Source organism: Etheostoma cragini, chromosome 23 (genome assembly GCF_013103735.1).
Source record: "Etheostoma cragini isolate CJK2018 chromosome 23, CSU_Ecrag_1.0, whole genome shotgun sequence".
Lineage (NCBI taxonomy): Eukaryota > Metazoa > Chordata > Actinopteri > Perciformes > Percidae > Etheostoma > Etheostoma cragini.
In genome coordinates, this window is record NC_048429.1 from 15,390,198 (window position 1) to 15,411,276 (window position 21,079).

Consider the following 21,079-nt stretch of genomic DNA (forward strand, 5'->3'; position numbering starts at 1 on the left):
GCTGCTTAGAAATTAAGTGTTAACGAGCAGTTGGACAGGTGTACCTAATAAAGTGGCCGGTGAGTGTATATATATATTACACACACACACACACACACACAGTCCAGGTATGAAAAAATGTAAACAAAAAATGCTTTCAAAAATGGAAGTGTTAGTTTATTTTCATCAATTAAAAAAATATACACACAAACAAAATGCAGTGAATGAAAAGAATAGGAATCTAAATCAGGCTGGCTACTATCATAAATATTTGTTGTGACCACCCTTTGCCTTCCAGACAGCATTGAGTATCTGTATCTGCCTGTATCTCTCATTATTGAGGACCCCATTAATCGTGATCAAATCTCCAACTCCATTTGCAGAAATACAGCCAAGAACTGATGCTGGTTTGAAGGCAAAGGGTAGTAACGCCAAACACTGATGGGATTTAGATTTTCTTTTGTTCGCTCAATTTTCATATTGTAAATTGATAAAAATAAACAACCATTATTTATATTTTTGAAAGAATTCTTAGTTTACAGCATTTTCCCAAACCTGCATAAGTCTTTTGCACAGTACTGTGTGTATATATACTTACAGCAGGTATAAAAACATTATCCAACACACAGGATCTGCTGTAACATGCCCCCTCTGCTGCAGAGCTGTAACAAGCCAGAAAAGTAATGTTGGAAAGCATTCATCAATTCAATTCAATTCAATTTTATTTATAGTATCAAATCACAACAAGAGTTATCTCAAGACACTTTACAGATAGAGCAGGTCTAGACCACACTCCAGAATCCACAAGGACCCAACAGTTCCAGTAGTTTCCTCCAGAGCAAGCAACAGTGCGACAGTGGCGAGCAAAAACTTCCCACATCCCACATGATTATTTTAATAGCTGAATAATATGGCTGTAAATGTAATAAATCAAGAAAAGCAGCCCTTTTTTACTACTTTAAAATAATTTTGTGCACATAAAATAGTGCATGAATGACTGATGTTGTGATAAGCCTTGGTCTGAGAGTAGATGTCATCAAAGAGTCACTATTTTCAAGATCCACATCCCCCAAACCCTTTGTCAAGCTTGTTTTGGAGTTTGCCATTGATGTCATGCCATTACAAAAGCCTACAGTTCTGTTAAGAATGGACACCAACAACACAGATATAAACGAAGTAATAGTAAAACGCTCTTAATTTTAATCAACGATTTAAAAAAAAAAAAAAGGTGTGGAGTGTGAGAGGGGAGCTGTTATCGCGGGACCGTGGGCGCGATTCTCGCGGAAGGTTTGTTCATCCGTCAGAGCGGCAGAGGGCGAAGGCTGGCAGTACCGCTCTGCTGAACCTCTCGGTGCAGTCAAGCATGTCGCTTTTCTGTTTGCAGGGACTTCTAGTCTACCCAAATACACTGGTTTTACTTACCGGCAGATAGAAGTGTTTTGTTGAAGCCGAGGAAAATGTCTCGTTGGATTTGGTGCCCGCTTTTGCAGCTGCTGCTGCTGCTTCCCCTGGGTTGTGAAGTCCAAGCTCAAGTAGAAAGTGAGTAAACGTTGCAAGAGACAGCAGTTGGATGCACTTTCAGTGTTAGCAACGTTATTTATGTTTCCCAACCTTTATAAACCGATAATTATAGGGTTATAAATTGGCTAATGTTGTAGAATGGGTGTCGTTAATTTATGTTAAAGGACGCTTTGTGCTTCCTTCAGACTGTATGCCGCTAAATCACTGATGTCTCACTCGGCTCAACTTGTTATTTGGGTAGCTTTAGCTAACGTTAGCTAGCAGTTATAACAGTCATACTTTCACCCAAATAGACTCTGGGTCAAATATTTATTTAGCTCTTTGAGTACTAGCACAAGTCACCCCCCCAAAAAAAAGACTTATATAGTGAATAGTCACATATGGGGTTATACATATTTAACAGGATATTTATTAGCTAGTGTAAAATGTCATTAATATTCCTGTGATATTCCTATTGGGATGTTAATAGAATGTCGTCATACAATAACGTCATTACAACTGTAGCATTACAGGAGTTGTTTACAGTTGATGTGCAATTTAGCTTATAAGAGTAAAGAGTTGTAATTTATCTGGTAAATAGAAATAAACAAGAATATTTCAGCTAACACTGTCAAACCTCTGGGACCTTAGAGTTCAAACAAAGGGTGGCCGTGGTAAAGAAATGGAGCAGTGAAACCAAGTGATAGGTAAATAAACACTTTGCTAATAGATATCTGAATAGCAGCAGCAGGTTGAGATGAAATAACAAGCTGACTTAATGCTCTACCATATCTGCTGTAGTTTGATAAGATGTGGAAATCACATATTACAGCTTTAGGGCTTCAGGTGGTTCATGCCATGCAAGTGTTTTCCCCCTCCTATGTTCATAATGTAAGGATGGGAAAACCTCTAAAATAGCTCATGCGACACTGAACTCTAACATGTCTCACTATCACTTTGAATTAGACATAAATTAAAAAAAAAAAATCAAGAACCGTTCAAAACTTAAGTGAAACATGCTAAGTTATAAGATCTGAATAGATCTAGATTTTTCAGTGTGTTTTTCTGACATACAGTAGGTGGATGGATAGATGTTATTTGATGTTTTTTATCTACAGGACAGAATATAGATTTTTTTCATATATATATATATATATATATATATATATATATATATATATATATATATATATATATATATATATCCTGGATTAAGGTTTCTGCCTAACACAAGCCGGAGACTCACATTTCCGCTCTTGTTCACGTGTAGAAAAACAAACAAAAAACAGTCATGTTGTTAAGGCCTCACGTGTGAGCTGCCTGCAACAAATCTACACAGCTTTAGTTTCCCTACTTGACATTCCTCCTCTCTGTATGAGACCCATCAGCAACATACAAATACAACAAGGCCATACACATGATAGCACTAACTACTATATTACGGAATTATATGTAGGTGTTTGTATAAGTCTTCAGACAAATACTCAAATGCAGCACAAGTGATGTGTGAATCGGCTAGAAGTCCGCCGGTAACACACAGTGGCAAATGTAAGTATAAAAACAAAATTGGGTCCAGCTATTTTGAAAAGATCATAGTTCACGTCATGCAAGTGCTGTGCAAGTTGCAAACTTTGAGGCCCACTGAAATCAAGTGCGATCTGTGAAAGAGATAAACAGATATGCTAAAATCATAGCGTGGGAAAGTATCTTCCAGGCTTCTGTTAAAGTTGCTATGGTGACAGATGTTTTAGAATGACATTGTCAGTTTAACAGTAATTGCAAAAACCACTTGCCGTGAATTTGAGTGGATGGTTGCTGTGGCAGCGTGGTCAAGTGTCAGTGCTATTCTGCACATTCTACTTAGACAGACAGTTAATGGTTACTTAAGAGTTAATACAGCCAGAGTTGGTCAATTATTGCTGCTTTATTTGAATAGGGAAAAACAGCATTGACATAAGCAAGTGATCACAGGATGTTATGCTTTACTAAAACTGGCCGGTCCAAAGGTTTCAGATAAACAGTTAAAGATCATGTTTATATCCCCTAAAGACTGACAAATACAAAAAATCTAATTATTTTACTGAATGTTACACTTGTACTATATCTATTGCATGCATATTTTAAGTTGTTTCTAAGCCAACAAGAAACCTCCGCCAAAGCATGACCTTTCTTTCTTTTTTCAGTCGGGAACACATTTTTTTTGATTATTCCGACACCACATGAATGCAGCACAAACATCCCATTTGTAATGTTACAGAAAGAAACAAAAATAATTCCGCCCTGTGATTCTGATCTGCTCTGACATTTAATGGGTACTTTCTTGGCCCATGCTACACCCTTCCATCAAGTTCCATGGAAATCAGTGCTGGTCATTTTTCTGTTAATGAACAGCTGGCATGTTCCGGTCAGTCGCTTTACAATAGGGAAAATAGTGAAAGTAATCATAATTGTAGCCCATCTTGAAATGAAAGAAGTCGATACTGCATTGTTAGATTTCTCCCAAGCTGTTATGGTGACAGAATGCTTCAGTATTTCAATATAGTACCTCCTCATTACTCAACACAGTGTACTTCTTCATTCAGCCTTTTCCGTAAGAACCCTCCTTGATGTAATAGTGACCTGGTTTTATGTCGTCCTCTCTGCTGAGCACCCACTGTTAAAGCTGCTCTCTGAGATGTCAGGGACTGTGGCCTCCGTCACAGTCAGTGTTGTCTTCTTCTCCACCGTAAATAATACTGACTGAAACAGGAAAACAATCTGAATGTCTAGGGCTGGGTTTTAAATAATGTTTGTTATAGATAAATAAAATCCTAATAGAAATCGATAAATGCATCCTTTAATACATGCCTTTTCACCTTGGATGTATTTGTCATGTAATACCCATTAAGTAAAAAGTACTTTAAATTAACTTTTTTGTTTTATATTTATATAAATATAAATAATGTTATTTATATTAACATTAAGTTGGTGCATTATAAAAAAGATATTTGAGGGAAAGAGAGAGAGGAGGGGAATGACATGCAGCAAAGGGCCGCATTTTGAAGAGTAAACCTCTATATGTGGGCACACGCTGTACTAGGTGAGCTACCCAGGCGCGTAGGGTCTCTTTTCATATCCAACCAAAACTGATATTGTAACTGGAATTTCAATTAACGTAATTGATATTGAATTAATTTGAACTGTTTGAATGGGACCGTGCAAATCGATTTGGGAAGTCATTTTATACCCAGCCCTATTAATGTCTAACTACATAGATAGGCTGAGTAATTGCATGGCAGGGCTCTTGTAAACGCGGAAGGAATCATGGGAGATTGATTGCACAAAAATGCATAAACTTACTTGCTTGTAATATTTGTGATTTAAAGCATTACAACCATTCTACAAAGCATACACAGTACCGTTCTGCTCCCGGAGCCTCAGGGTACATGGGGACACTATAGCAGAGCAGTTTATAGGCAGCACACCACAGTTAATCTACACCTGTGAAATCATGTGTGATTGATCAGACTTGTTCCTTTTCTCTCCCAGACCGGGTGGTTTTCCTGCCGGGAGCGTTCCAGAACGTGAGCGTCTCTCAGAATGAGACGGTGCAGGCAGTGGTGTCCCGAATCCCCCCGGAGGTCGCTTTCATCACTCTGCAGTTCCACACGCAGCACCGCAACGCCACCCTCTCCTACACCCGGGTGAGAAAGGGCCGACATGTGCACTTTTCAGCTTGACAACTGACAGACACATCTCTTATATCTCTCCCCCACTTATCTGGACAGGACACAGAGACTGAACTGCATGATTTGTCGATTCAAACATTAGTTGTAAACTATTTAATTACCGGCCCATTTCCCCTTTTTAAAGGCTGTTTTGGGACCCCCCGCTCTAAGCCAAATCAATGTAAATAAACAAGTTTTCTCAGATGTAATGGTTGTAGTTGGTCCCCAGTGGACGTCTTTAGCAAGTTTTGTCTTGAACCTTCATTTGCTTTAACATTTTAGAAAAAGATATGGTACCAATAACGGTCCAAAATGATGTGAAATTGCCTTTTTTTATTGAAAAGCTTTTTTTTGATGGAGGAGTCCTAAATGTATGCAAGTGGCTGGTAGTTTTGCTTCACTCACCAGCCCAAAGAAATAATGGTAATCTATTGAGTGGCTGGTACAATTTGAACATTACACTAGCCATTTGGCTGGTGGAGGAAAAAGTTCATTTTGGACCCTGACTGCAAGCTGTCGAGGCAGTAAAGGCAGTTAGCAGGATGAAAGCTCAGTGATGTTGAGTTTAAAGATGTAACATTTTCTGTTAAATCAGCTAATCAAATGCCCGATCGTGTTTGCTTTTCCCGAGTTTCTCTCCACACCCTTAATCGTGTGATTCCCATTATTTTACGCATTTTACGCAATCTGTGATATTAAAAGTTAGCTTAATAGTGCATGAGCGGGCAGTTAGTTCTAGCTCTGATTAATGAATGGGGCTTTGTAAGCGAGGTCGTCTGACCCCCTGAGAGACCAGGGGCCAGTCAGCTGACGTACAGTGTGCTGGTCATGAGTGGCAGACAGGGCGGCCCTGAGGGAAAACCTTCTGGCCTCGCTCCCAGAAGTCTCAGGGGGATCGGCTCCACGCTGCAACGTCCCGTTTAGTTTAACTGTATTTGTCCTTGGTGATGGAAAAAGAAAGAAAACAAATCCACGAGGTCCTCGGTGGCATCAAATGTCTCCCGTTGACGCAAATGAACGGCAACCAAGATGAGAAAAAGAGGGAGTGTGTTATTCAAACACAAACACACAGCGTTAAATATAAAGCAAACATGCACACCACACACTTCCTTTTATATTGTTATCTATTTTGCACTCAGTTCCTTTTCCCTTTCTTTCTTTCTATCACTCACTCACTCACTGGAAGTAAACCACAAGATCCTTATTTTTTTAAATGTTTATTTGTTTTATCAGGCAGTGTGGTTATCGCTGTCCATTTCATCTTTAGTTTATCTTCACCAGAGGAGAAATTTATATTAAGTCATAATAAGCTGTTAAGCATTTACACACTTGCAATTACATGGTTTGAAGTTGCTCTACGTCTGCGGCGTATTAGATCAATTTGTTAAAAAAACCACATTGAATCTCTATCTCTACCCACTCCAGCACTGTCTCACAGCAACAATAAGACGAGTGTCGTACAACGGGGGGGATTGTATGAGCAGTTGGACTGAGACTCACACTTCGGGGCGTAGTGCTAAGATGCTGCCAGGCTTGTCACACAACACTTATTTGGCATTTTCTCACTGAAAAACGTGTGGCTAATATAAATATATATATATATGGTACGTTCCCTAAAAAAATTATATCTTGCCTATGCTGCACCATATGAGGAAAATATGTGATATGCAATAACGTTGCTTTATTGTGATAATGATATTACACGCCATAACTACAGATATGAAAGTGTACTCAGTTCTGCATTGTTGCTGCTTTCAGTATTCTGCTAATTCCACCTTTGGGGGGGCATATTTATAGCACTAACAGTTGCACTTACTAGGGCTGCATTATATATATATATATATATATATATATATATATATATATATATATATATATATATATATATATATATATATATATATATATATATATATATATATATAGTTTTTTTTCAAAATCATCCTTGCAATATCAACTGCCGCAATAACCACATTGCAAAAGGCTGCATCATATCACAAAAGACAGATTTGTATTTCAGTAGAAAATGGCACTTTAAAATGTAACTGTCATTTTGTCTGTGCTGCCTTTTACGTGTAATTGAATCTTCAATTTGTTCAATACAAATCATTTGTTTTAAATAAATTTAACAAGAAATTTGTTGTATTTTAGCAGAATTGAAAGCAGCAGAACTGAGTATGCATTACTCGGACTCGGATGCACTTAATTGGAAGTTTCTTTGGATAAAAGTGTCAGCTAAATGACATGCGATGTCATGCTTGTAATCCTACTGTTTATTTCCTTTTTTTAAAATTTTCCTCTGACAAGCTGCTATTTGTGTTTTGGTGCAGATGCCAGGCCTGGGTCTTTCCCTAACTGCTGTGGACTTGGGGCTGCTGTCGGCTCTGCAGCCGGGCCAAGTGTCCCTCTCCTTGTTTTTGTCTTCTCCTGATGGGGACACCGTGGCAGGCACAGGGGTCATCCTCCCATACTCCGGCACAGGTACCTCTTCTTCTTCGTAAACACTTCTCTGGGCGATCATATTCTGGGCTTCCTTTCTGATTTTTGCCACTCAATTTTGAGTCTTGCAAGAGGAGTCGAAAACCAGGAAGTTGCAGCTAGAGTTCATGAAAACCGTTTCTGCGTGGTAACTCTCACCACAGGCTAAAAAAGATCTCAGTTTATTGTGCGATATGGTGATTTTGACTTGAGGAAGTTTGTGCAGACCATGAGCGGGCACCGACATTCATTGTGCGTGATAGTCATAATCCTTTTTAGTGTGTTGAAACATTCAAGTCAATTTATTGAACAAGTTGAAAAAATATAATACAAACAAAGTCAAACTTATATGCCATAATAAAAGAAAAAAAAAAAAAACAAGCTTGTCAGCAACATACAGTATAAGCAACAAATAAGCAACTCAAGTAAGATTATTCAAAAGAGGTAGGAGTAAGTTAATCTTGATCTTAACCCCTTTATATTTCATTAGTCCTAATAGCAAATTCATTAGCATCCATCAGTGTGCATGTTTAACTCAGTAGGCTTGCACAAATAAAACTCTTAAAAAAAAAAAAACTAACCCCTCAAGGGAGTGTTTTTTTGTCTATGCATGCCCATTGAAGCAGCTGACATTGAATTTGTTTCTCTTTTAGATCCGGTGCCTGGTGCTTGCAACACGGAGTTCAACCTGGACATCGACCCAAACGTCTACATCCACTACAACCTCTATGAGACCACGATCCGTTTTGCACCAGCGAACCTAGGATACGAGAGGTAACACGCTCAACTGATTGGCATCGCCTTCTCAAATTCCTGTTCAGCCTGTTTAACCGCAAGCAGAAGCAACTCGCTGCTCACATACATATGCTGTATATGACATAAATAATGTTATATATGCTCTGAAAGGATCTTGTGCTCTCTCTCTGTCACATATACATTCCTCCCCCTGCTCCGCTGTGTCTGATTCATAGTCAATGTCTGTTATGTGTCATAAAGCTGTCTTGGTGCAGATAAACAGAGGTCTCCTTCACTTGTTGAGTCGTTTCCTGTTGTGTCATTACCTGCCAGGCTGTAGCAGCACAGACTCCACTGTTTTTAAAACTCGAGTCAGGTTTGGTTTCTCCCAGTGTGTTCATGCTTTTGAGGAAGAGAATCTTTCTGCTTTCAGTTCTTTATCACTTTGGCTGTTGTGGTGCAGGGAGGAATATCTCAAAGGGTTGTTTCATTGCGGGAAGATTTGGGAAATACCAAACCGCGTGCCTAAAAATGTGGCAAATTTACTTTTCAGCCCATTACCACCATTGGTTTGGACGAATACTTAGTGGCTTTGTCTTATGAGGCCGTTCAAGTCACTTCACATTTCAAACTGAATGTAATTTGTTATTATTATCTATGACCACACCCACAGCATTTAGTCTTTGAGTATACTTAAGTTTGTTAAATATCAGTTAGTAACACATTCCCAACCTGCGTAGGATTAATTTGTAGTATATAATGGGGACACAGCCGAGTCTACGATACAGAGAAATGCAGTGTAAAGGCACAGTCTGTGATTCAAAATTCAGGATTGAGTCTGCCACCATGTTGTGCTATGACACGGAAGTATACAAGGGTCTTGTCTCAGTTTAGCTTCTACCCCCAACAACACGTGTGTGTGCGTGCGTGTGTGTGTGTGTGTGTGTGTTTGTGTTAAATCAGTTTACTCAATACACCTTTTGCAGTCACAGCAAAATCTGGGGCTGTCAGCATTCACACACTCAGACTCACTGTTGCAGTCTACACACTGTGCCGGTAAACCACAGAACAAAGAACAATTCACACAGTTACAAAATAATGTGAGTGTTTTCACACTCACTCACCCACTCACTGTATCTCTCTCTCTCTGTCCCTCTCTCATTCTCTGCCTCTATTCAGTGTGTCTGTAGGGGCTGCTCAATTATGAAAAAGAAAAAAAATCCTATTTACAATTATTTTGATCAATGCTGGAATTGCGTTTATTTAACACACTTACTCATTGACTTTTGGACAGATGGGAGTTAATAAGCTTTAAAAATACAAACAAAAAACTGATAGATTTAAACAAACCAAATCGTGAAAACACCTTGGACTGGGAAACTCCCCTTAACCCTTGTGATGTCTTCCGTCAAAATTTAAAATCACCACTTTTATTGATGTTTTTTATTGATGTTTTTAACTTTTCTTACGTTGTTCTCCCATTTTTTAACACTTTTTTTGGACATTTTCAACACTACAGAACACTAACTTATGAACTTTATTTTTACAGTTATATTTGGAATTACCTAATGTTTGAGTTAGAAAAGCAAAAATTAGGAATTATTTAGACTTAAATGAAAGGATTGTATGTTGATGGATAATCACAGACTGGAATATGTCAACTTTTACTCAATACTATTTCAAAACCACTTCAAGTTTTTTCACTCCAAATGCTATAGAATTGAATAAGACACCCCAAAATGAATGAAAGTAGAGATTTGTACTTGACAAAGAGCGTTGTGTGGAATCAGTCATGTTATTTTGGGTAGTTAAAAAGAAAAGATTGATATAGGAAAACAGGTCAATTTGACCCGAGGACAACATGAGGGTTAACACTTTACCTGTTGAACTTTTTGAATTCCCCTTCAGAACACAAGACAAAATAGGACTTCACTTGCAAAATGTAATGTGCGAAATAATCCTTTTACCTGATTATACTGTTTTTGTGATCGAGCCAGATTCAAAATTGGGATTCAAATGTGATAAATTGCACAGCCCGAGGGTCTGTTTAATTGCATATAAACATAAATATGTCCACGCACTATAGAGCCAGGACTACTGTTGTTATCTCAAGTTTTAAAAACCTTTTTTGTCATAAAGTTGAAACGCACATGAGCAAGGTACTATTAATGTGTACTCAGTTCTGCCGCTTTCAGTATTCTGCTAAAATAAAACAAACTGCTTGTTGAATTTAAAACAAATAAAAAGGAAATCCATTCCAACATTCTTTTATTGAACAAATTGTATTGTCAATTACAGTAGAAGAGAGCTTTAGGCATTTACCTATTAGTATAACTGAAACCAACTTCACAGATAGGCAGTCTGATGTTTCATGATTGTCCTTTCTCTCCATCAGGGGAGAAACTCCACAGGCCTGCGACAAATCGACAGAAAGCACCACGCGCTGGCGGCTACAGTATGACATCTACCAGTACTTCCTGCCAGAGAACGACCTATCAGAGCGCAGCCTGTTCAATGGCATTCAGGCCGTGGCTAACGTCCAGGGCATGATGGAGAACGGCAAACGGGTAGGGCAGCTAGAACATGACTATTAACCTGCCGATAAGTGCTTGAGTTTCATATATTTTAGCTGCTTTAAAAGGTCCCATATTGTTTAAAAGTGAGATTTTCATGTCTTTTTATTATAAGGCAGGCCAAGGTGCTGCATAAATACTATAAATACAGTATTAAAACCCTCAGTGCACACAGCCCGTAATGAAAAACTGTGCCTTTAAACGAGCCGCCAGGTCTTCTGTACTGTTGTGATGTCACAACTATACTATATATACTGAATGTATGAAATGCCGCAGCATTGCTGTTACACTCATTCCCCGGCTGCCATGACAGCGCAGAGACCCTGAGCTGACCAATCAGAGAAGACTGGGCCAAAAAAGATAGGCACTAAAATGGAGCGTTTCAGACAAAGGGTGAACTCAGGTATATACAGACAGTATGAGAAAAATAATGTGCATGTAAACATGTTCTAGGAGAAACCCAAAATGCAAGTACGAACTTGAAAATGAGCATGGTACGGGACCTTTAATAAGAACATGATTAACGATGGCTATTGGTAAATATTAGAAGTACAACAGCTGAGACGCTGCTTGTCTCTGTCCCCCCCCCCCCGTCTTGCTGCAGGTCTTGACGCTGTTATCATCAGACATGAGCATGGCCGTGTTCAACTCCATCCCCGGTCAGGGCGTCATCTTCTCAGTGGTGGTCAGAGACCCGCTGCTGAACACCTCGGCCTCCTACGTCTCCGCCCACACCTACGCCTGCAGCTTCGCCTCCTCCCTGGACGGCTGTCAAACACTCGGTGAGCTCCGGCGTGCTTCACGTACTGAACGTGTCGCTCTCCAGTAGGGCTGCCCAATAGGAATATATGCTATAACGTTGTTGAATATCACAATAACGATATTACTTAGGATAAACGGATATTAAAGTGTACTCAGTTCTGCTGCTTTCAGTAAACTGTGGAAATCAACAAACTGCTTGATGAATTTAAATCAAAGTCAAGGAAATCAATTCAGGAGTGTCTTTCGCAATGCGTCGCAGCGTGTGTTAATTGCGCCAGTTTTTTTTGCCATGACAATAACAAAATAAAATTTTTTTTTACCTACTGGTCTTTTATTTCATTGCTGGTAATTTTGCATTTGTTGGATTTCTTCTCCTTTTTTTTGCTTTTTTTTTTTTTGCTTTCATCACACATTAAACAAAATGTATTTTTTTTTTAATACTGCGTTGTGAAAACCTTGACATGAGGTCAATTTATTATATAACACCCGTTTGGCAATGGAACAGTCTTGTGATGCAATTGCAAACTGCATCTAACAAGTTTATTTTTAGTGTTTTGAAATCATGGGATCCTCAATCTAAATAATTTTTCATCATTTAATTATTTAATATAGTTATTATTTCATTTTCAGGAAAGATATCTACTAAGCTTTTCTTCACCGTTGCTGGCTTGGCTGGTCTGTTTGTCTGCTTCTTCGGGCATCGATTCTTCAAATGTGGTGAGTAGTTTGACATTTCTTTATGTAACTTTAGTATTGTGTTGTCATATTGTATATTATAGTTGTATTAAAATTCCATTGCAGAACATTCATATTACGGGGGACATCTTAGTGAGTTCAGTACAAAGAGACAAAGGTCCCCTCGTTATACTTAACCAAAGTTAATTAGTAGTTCATTCAACTCTTGGTGATTTTAGCTGTACTTTATTTGTGGTGTAGTAAAACATGGAGGCAGTTGTGAAATCTGTAAATGAAGGTTCCAGCTGGTTCATTAGCCTGTGTATGGGATTCATTTGGAAGTCATTTCAAGCCCAAGAATCAAGCTCTTTATTTCAAAGTCTGAGAAAACCGGGTTTCTCTACAACCGGACTGTTTCTACTCAAAACTGAAAGAGTTAGTCTCTCATAGCCAGACCTATCTCCACAACAAAATCGTTATTTCTCTAAACTAAATCAAGATTCAATCACAACCGTCCTGGGCGGGGCCAAGCCCCGATAGCGGAGATAGCGAGTAGGGAGGGCCGGGTGTCATGCTTTCTCCAACCAGTGTACAGCCGTTAAGCTAGATTACGTTTCTCCTGAGATAAATATTACTATACCTGCAAATTAGCATTTTTTCGGCAAAAATCACAGTTTTTCTTGTTGGGTCTTTGTAAATTACAGTGTGGTCTACCCCTACGCTATCCCTAAAGTGTCCTGAGATCAGTGTTGTCCTGAGAGCAGTGTTGTAGTCAAGTCAAACCAAGACTAAGTCATCACCAAGACCAGAGTTTATCGGGGCGGATACAAGATAGAGACTTTGAGGGGTTGAGACAGAGTCGTGACCGAGACTTTTAGGGGTTGAGACAGAGTCATGACCGAGACTTTTAGGGGTTGAGACAGAGTCATGACCGAGACTTTTAGGGGTTGAGACCGAGACAGGACCAAGACTTTTAGGGGTTGAGACTGAGACAGGACCAAGACTTTGAGGGGTTGAGACCTCAAAGTTTTAGGTTTTACATCCAGTCACAGAAATGATAATGTAATGATACAATGCACAGGCAATTTAGTGATATTGACCAGTCTGGAAATAAAATCCAGAGTCCTCCTCATACAAAGCCGAGACAAGACGGAGTAAAAAAAAAAAAAATGCTTGATTCCGAAACGAGACAGAGACCTTCAAAAAAGAGTACCAAGACCGATCTTGAGTACAAACCTGCCAGAGATAACATCTGTTATGATTAGACACTATAAATAATATTCAATTGAAAATTAAATTGAACTGTTTTTTTTCCAGCCACAATCCACTTTAAGATCAACAGAATCCATCAGTGGTTAGTCGGTCTTCATGTTTGCATGTTTGCATCTTCCTCAAAGGGACGTAGAAAACGGCTCAAACGGAAGCTAAGCTCTGGTGTGGGGCTGATACAGTACACCAAAGAAGTGGGGATACTGTTACTTAATCCCATGAAGCATGTGATGCAGCAATGTTTTTGGTCCATACTGGACCCGCCTTTGGGATCGGCCTCTGCTGCTGCTGCCAGTAGATCTCCTAGATCTATAAGAGACAGAGTTGTAAGGAGTGTTTTTCCAGCAGCTGGGTTCTCAGGAGCATTAGTCATGTTTGTGGAGAGTGATCAGAGACATGTGTGCCCCAGACCCTAGAATTTGCTTTGAAGGAAATTATACATAGCGCCCAATCAGAAAAAACAAACTCCCGGCCCGTCATGGGGCCTTTAAAGATTTTTTCCCATAGGCTTTCATGGCAAACTATATTTCTGTAAATCAGATACATTTTTTGGAGTGACACCACTGCAAAATGACTCATTTCACTAATTTGGTTAGAAAGTCTAGAAGAGCCGCGGGATATATTCATTTAATCCCCATTCAAGTTAGCAGAGCGCTAGTCTTGCATTGCCAGGAACTCTGGAGGGAACTTGATTTGGAGGAACATTTGCAGCCCTGCAAAAGAATATTTAATGAATATTAAATGAAGTGTTAACACAATATAGTAACTATCTATGTTTTCTTTAACCCTTGTGTTGTCTTTCCATCGACCTGCAGCTTTGTGTTTTAAAATGTTATCATTTTGTTCTTTTTCGACGCTTGTTGATGTTTTATTCCTATTTTTTTGTCACTTTGTTGTTTTTTAATTCATGTTTTAGAAATTTTTAAAAACTTATTTTGTTGCTTTTCAAATGTTTTTGATGTTTTGTCACTATTTCCGATTTTTCCGAGGTTCTTTTTTATGTTGTTTGGCCACTTTTTCAGTGTTTAAAAAAGAATGTTTTTGTTGATTTAATTTCCCTGCATTTTTGTAGTTTGTTCCAACATTTGTCACTTTTTTCAATGTTCTTTTGTCATAGTTTTGCTATAGAAAGTTTTTGTAAACGGGTCAAATTTGACCCAAGAACAACAGGAGGGTTAAAACTTGCTATTTTCAGCGTGTGGCTTGCTAGTTTGAAGGTTGTCGTTATTTCCCGTAGCACGGTGACACACAGAGAGCAGAAGGGAAGAGCCAAAGCGTGACAGATGTCAGGCTCTATCCTGGAAGTTCAGTTGATCCATTCTAGCAGGGCGCTAAACCAGAAGTGGCCTGCCTCGGCCAGCGGAGGTCTCTAGTGCGGCTGCTCTATTTTAATCCCCATCGCAGTATGACCTGTTGCATTAAACATCGCGGAAGGCTGCAACATGTGGAAAAACACACTCTAAAGAAAAAAGAAAAAAAAGATAAAGAAACATATCAGCAGAACACTGCACTCTACAATGAAACTGGCATTGTTTTTTAAGTGGTGCCTTTTACATTAAAAATCAACGTTCATTTTGTTCAGTAAAAGAAGAAAGAAGAAAATCGTAAATGAATACCTTTTTTTTTTTTTATTCAACAAGCAATCAGTCGTATTTAAGCAGAACATTGAAATCGCAAGTAGTATCGGTATCGACTATCTTCCTACTGCCGATCCTCCGGGTCATGTTTGACTCTATGATAGCTTCATGAGCCACTGAGCAACGCTCGTAGGAATGAACGGGACTCAGCCTCCAATGTTGTATGCAGGTCATATACAGGTCTTTCCTGGGTCTATGTATGAACTATTGTGATCCTTCTCTCTCTCTCTCTCTCTCTCTCTCCTGTTCTTGCAGAGTTGTTCTGCATGGGATTCAGCTTTGCCATGTTTTTCTTCTTTGTGCTGAGCAGAAGGACCACAGGACTGGACTATGACAGTGAGTTGTCTTTCTCCACTTTGATCATTTGCAGCCCTTTCTGTCTGTGATCAAAGCCACTTTGTAGGAATGAGGACACGCCACATTAAGTAACCGTGTGTGTGTGTGCGTGCAGTGTGTCTGGCCCTGTCGGCAGTGATCGGCGTGGTGGGCGGCGTCCTCCTGGTGATGAGCTGGTGGCGTTTCGGTTCAGTCATGGCCTGCATCTTCGTGGTTGGACTGATGCTTGGCTTCCTCATCGCCTCCACCGTCTTCTTCACTCCTCTTGGTAGGAATAAAAAATAAATACTGAGTTTGGCTGAGTACCAATTTTGATCATTTTTTTTAGACACTGACCGAATTACCTCTAAAGTATCAAAAAATGTCTTGTCATTTAAAGCTGTAGTTCGTTACTTTTTGATAGTAATGAACATTGCTACAAAGCTAATATTAATTGAGTAAATCTCATCAGCGGCAGTGAGCCAATTAGCATGCAGCATGCTTCTACCAAGATCTAGTGATGTTTGTGATTGGCTGTTTTTCCTGTACACACAGGAAAGACTCTGTTACACAGAGACCGGGCTCACATAGGAAGAGCTGAACAATAAATACTAAGATTTGTGAAGTAATGTTGTAATTTATTTTTTATTAAATGTTTTTTTTTTTTATAATAATTGATTTTGAAAAAAGTCTCGTTCAGGAACCGGTATCGAAGTCACAGTATTGGTATCTGACATTTTCGAACGATTTACCAGCCAGAGTGTTTTCCGTGTGTGTTTGTGTGTGTCTTTGTTCAGGTGACCTGGATTTGTTCAGGCGTTCAGATGCGGTTTTCTGGGTGACGTTCTGCTGCATCATGTTCATTGTTCCGCTCTTCTTCGTGCGCTGGCCGAGAGAGGTAACTGACTAAACACAAGACAGGATACAAGATTGTTACCATGGCGACATCTAGTGGTGGTATTAGGAATGTCTTGTTGGACCAAAATAAAGAATTTAAATAATGTGAACATGAAACGGTATTTTCACAAAAGAAATAACACGACATAGCTGAAACAGTCACAACATGGCCAGACATACACTTCTTGGAGTATTCCTTTAAGAAAAGCTCAAATTCACTTTTTAGTATTTGTTTGTCTCGTATAACCGCTCGCTTACTTGTCCTCAGGGTCCGTTCGAATGTCCCATTAGTAATTCACTGTGAAAAATAGAGTTGCAGACGTGAGTCCAAAACTCAAAATAAAAATAAATTGAAGATCTCATTTTGCCAAATTTCCATTTTTTTGTGTCTCAGCAGAGATCCTTCACAGCAAACTAAATATATATATATATATATATATACACAGTATACACTGCAGGCCAAAAGTTTGGACACACCTTTTCATTCAATGCGTTTCCTTTTTTTTCATGACTATTTACATTGTAGATTATCACTGAAGGCATCAAAGCTGTGGATGAACACCTGTGGAATTATTTACTTAACAAAAAAGTGGGAAATAACTCTTAAATAGGTCTTATATTCTAGTTTCTTCAAAGTAGCCATCTTTTGCTTTTTTGATAGAGCTGCCAACCCTTGGTGTTCTCTCACTGAGCTTCATGAGGAAGTCACCTGAAATGGTTTTCACTTCACAGGTGGGCCATGTCAGGGTTAATTAGTGGAATTTCTTGCCTTATTAATGGAGTTGGGACCATCAGTTGTGTTGTGCGGAAGTCAGTTTGATACACAGCCGACGGCCTTATCGGACAACTGTTAGAATTCATGTTATGGCAAGAACCGGTCAGCTCAGTAAAGAAAAACAAGTGGCAATCATTACTTTAAGAAATGACGGTCACTCAGAAAATTGCCACAATTCCCACTTTTTTGTTAAGTACATAATTCCACATCTGTTCATTCATAGTTTTGATGCCTTCAGTGATAATCTGCAATGTAAATAGTCATGAAAATAAAGAAAACGCATTGAATGAGAAGGTGTAACCAAACGTTTGGTCTGTACAGTATATATAAAAAAAAGTAAGAATAAAGTGTGTGTGTCTCATTTAACTTGTAAAAATGTAATGTAATGAAGTGTCTTCTTCTAGACTCAGTGCAATGTTTTTTTGTGTTTCTCTGTCACCAGGGCAACATCGTGACGTGCGGCATCGTCGGGGCGTACGCCGTCGTTTTGGCCGTCAACGCCTACGTTTACACCAGCCTGTCCTACATCACGCTGAACATCCTCAAGCGCTTCCTCAACAGCAACTACAGCGCCGCGGTCACCGACGTGCCATTCCAAACCCTCGGTGAGTTCACAACTCGAGTCCAACGTCTCAGCAACACAAAGTCAAGACGTTCAATAGTCTGGGCGCCCGGATAGCTTAGTTGGTAGAGGGGGCGCACTTATATAGAGGTTCTGTCCTCGACGCAGTGGGCCCCGGTTCTACTCTGACCTGCTGCCCTTTTCTGCGTGTCATTCCCCCCCCCCCCCCCCCTCATGTCTTCATTGGTCTTGTCAAATAAAGGCCTAAAAATGCCCCAAAAATCTTAAAAAACACACACAAATTCCACACATTTATTAATCTCATCTTAATCCAGGGCTGAACGATGAATCCTTTTCAAAATCAAATTGGAAAGAAGGTGATTAGCTAATGTGCAATATTTATATCAATGAGTGTTGTTAACATGTGGGTTAACATTTGTTATTCCTCTTTTTTGATATTATATTTACTGAAAGTAAAATAAAATGCTGTCATTTTGCCCTATTTTATTCGTATCTCCCCCCCCCCCCACCCCCACCCTTTCCATCAGACTACATCCTGATCACGGTGTGGGTGGGGCTGGGCGTGTGCGGCATCGTGCTGCAGCTGTACCGTGAGCGCTCCCGCCCGTTCTTCCCGCCCAGCCCGTACCTCATGTGGCTGCAGGAACGCGAGCGGCGCAAGACCAACGTGCTGGACCCGAGCCACCACTTCCCGCCGCTGGCCGACCGCCTGCTGGCCCGAGTGCGCCAGCTCACCAAGAGGACGGAGCCGGCCGGAGAACACACACCCCTGCTCCTGTGAAGGCCGCGCACGCCACTGCGTCTAAAAGGCTCATTCAGGGTTCACATTTAGTGCCATCTACAAGCGGCGGCGGGTCGATCTGCTTCACTTACCAGCCATAAAACAAACTATGGCAGTCTACTGAGTGGCTGGTAACATCGAAGCGTTCACCGGCTCGTAGACAAAAAAACGTTATTACACGTGCATAGGTCTGGACCACAGAGGGGAAGACCCCCCTCCCTCCTACTAAGCGGGATTTAAAGCACTGACACTGTCCAGGTGGATTTTAATTTCTTTAAATGTATGCAAAGACTGCGACCTGTTTTATTTCATTTTCCCGAACGCCACTTTTTATTTAACACTGACATGACCACTGAAACTGTAGTTATCTTTGAATGTCTCAAATGTAGCCAGTGATGCGTTCACGGTGCCCGCTGCTTCTTGCACTAAAGACCCAAACTACTAAGCGTTACCAAAAGCGACGAGGCATTTCATCCGTGGACGGTTGGAGCGATGGAACAACGGCGTCGTCAGAGCAACAAAACATCTGCTTTTGTTGTCGCTCAGCTGGCTTCTAAAACTACCGCGTCCACCCCGATGTTGCAGTTTGGCTTTGAACTACACCCTCTCGGGCCAGACTTGAGTTGACCCTAAAGTTATTACTGCTTGCGTGATGATTTGATGACTAAGTTCTAAATGTGCCATTCAGCCCTGGATGTCGTGAGGCAGGTCAGTGAACGGAGGACGGACGTCACAAATAAGCAACAAAAGTAACTGACGACGGCGATATTGCACAGTTTTCACGTCTTAGCCTGTAATGTTGGAATGTTCTCACAACAGGGTTGTTTTAACCTCTTGCTCGCTTGTGTGTCTTTGATTGGACGTAACTTTGCAATCAGCAGTCTTTTTTTTGTCATTTGCACACTGGATTTTAGGAATGATGAATCATGGGTTCATCCGTTCATGTTTTAATCTGCCGCCTGTGTGCCATGACTTTTCTCGCAGGGTTTCACCACCCTGTTTTAGACCACAATGCACTGCGACAACTGACCTTCAACGTTGGTCTTTAAGCACGGAAAATGCCCTTCATTCTTTTATTACGGTACTCTCTCCACAACCTCTGTTCTCTGGACTTTTTCACATGCTTATGAGAACATGAGATCAATAGTAATTTGTAATTTAACATGTTTTGATATTAAATAAATGCCTATGGGTGAAAAAAAAAGAAAAGCTTTCTGATCTTTCCTGTGGTCATGCTAAAATGTGAATATTAAATATATATCATTTCTAAAACCAAAGCTACTCGGTATTAACCACACTCACTTTGAATGCATGTCTCAGGCCTTTTTTCACAGCAGACATTTGAACTCGTCATAGTTGGAAAAGCACAGGATCCTGAAATCAAAGCAGCTGAATGGAACGCAGCCGTCATTAATTCAATTAGCAACACCTGTGCTGACATGTGAAAAACGTCCCCTTTCCCTTTGCCTTGGAGGAGTGTCCAGATTCCCGTGGGACTGATTGACTAGTCTCGGTAAACTAATCCCAGCTGATAACAGCTGACTCCAGTTAAGCTAACGACGGTCTGCTGTGCTACATTATGAATGAATAAAAATAGAATTAAAAATAGAAATAGGAAAAAAAAAATATTTTTACTTGTGTAGTTGTCCCCACCTTCCCATCCAGGGAATGAAACTAGCACCATCCACTGGTCAAATGCTGGTAAAACATGATAACATGGGCATTATTGATTCCAAATTGGGATATTTTATTTTATTTTCAGGTTTATTTATCAGGGACAACGCACACTAATTAAACATAAAAGTCAAATGAGCCACAATTAGCCTGGAGGCTATTTGACATCCGCTGTCCCTGAACTGGTGGTGAGAGGTAACAGCTATTCAAAAAGATCAAATAAAAACGTATTTACAAGTTGGAAAAATAAATTGTACAACTTACTTAAATAGTATTTATAAAGATGGAAGTCAAAGCCACGTTTTAGTGCAGTATTGGGATGTGTATGCATGTAGCTGGTAGATTTGCTTCACTCACCAGCCCAAAAAAAAACAAACAATTTACAGTTTATGTACTTTCTAGCTATCGTTCAGAGCTTTCATTTATGTATTTCATTATCTATATCTGTTGTTTCCACACATATGATGGCGTGTTGTATGTGTATATCTGTGTGTTTATGGGGGTGAGGGATTGTATCAACCACTGCTCCATTTTTATGTATGAAAAGTGCCATATAAAATATAACGTTGGATTGATTGTAAACAATGGTAATCTATAGAGTGGCTGGTAAAAAAATCCCCCCCCCCAAAAAAAAAAATCCTGCTCTCATCTCTTTATAATTCAACATAAATCACACCCAAAGCAATTCAGCCCTGGTGTAGTGTTGGTTCAGAAACACTGGGGGGGGGGGGGGGGGGGG

General features: G+C 39.9%; 1 protein-coding gene across 1 annotated transcript; it reads left to right on the forward strand.

Annotated features, from left to right (window-relative positions):
• Positions 1-1,436: 1,436 nt before the first annotated feature.
• On the forward strand, positions 1,437-19,415 carry tm7sf3 (transmembrane 7 superfamily member 3). Its single transcript, XM_034863371.1, has 12 exons — positions 1,437-1,518; positions 5,008-5,162; positions 7,517-7,667; positions 8,318-8,438; positions 10,795-10,966; positions 11,577-11,754; positions 12,365-12,451; positions 15,571-15,651; positions 15,767-15,919; positions 16,428-16,528; positions 17,745-17,907; positions 18,413-19,415. The coding sequence occupies exons 1-12, from the start codon at positions 1,437-1,439 to the stop codon at positions 18,664-18,666; spliced, it is 1,698 nt and encodes a 565-aa protein (XP_034719262.1). The 3' UTR covers positions 18,667-19,415.
• Positions 19,416-21,079: the final 1,664 nt, after the last annotated feature.

What these genes read in the sequence shown, in the direction of transcription:
- tm7sf3 (XM_034863371.1), top strand. Translation starts at nt 1,437, where the DNA reads ATGTCTCGTTGGATTTGGTGCCCGCTTTTGCAGCTGCTGCTGCTGCTT. An exon ending in GCATCGATTCTTCAAATGTG is followed by an intron (nt 12,452 to 15,570) that starts GTGAGTAGTTTG and finishes CTGTTCTTGCAG; the next exon opens with AGTTGTTCTGCATGGGATTC. An exon ending in TCGTGCGCTGGCCGAGAGAG is followed by an intron (nt 16,529 to 17,744) that starts GTAACTGACTAA and finishes CTCTGTCACCAG; the next exon opens with GGCAACATCGTGACGTGCGG.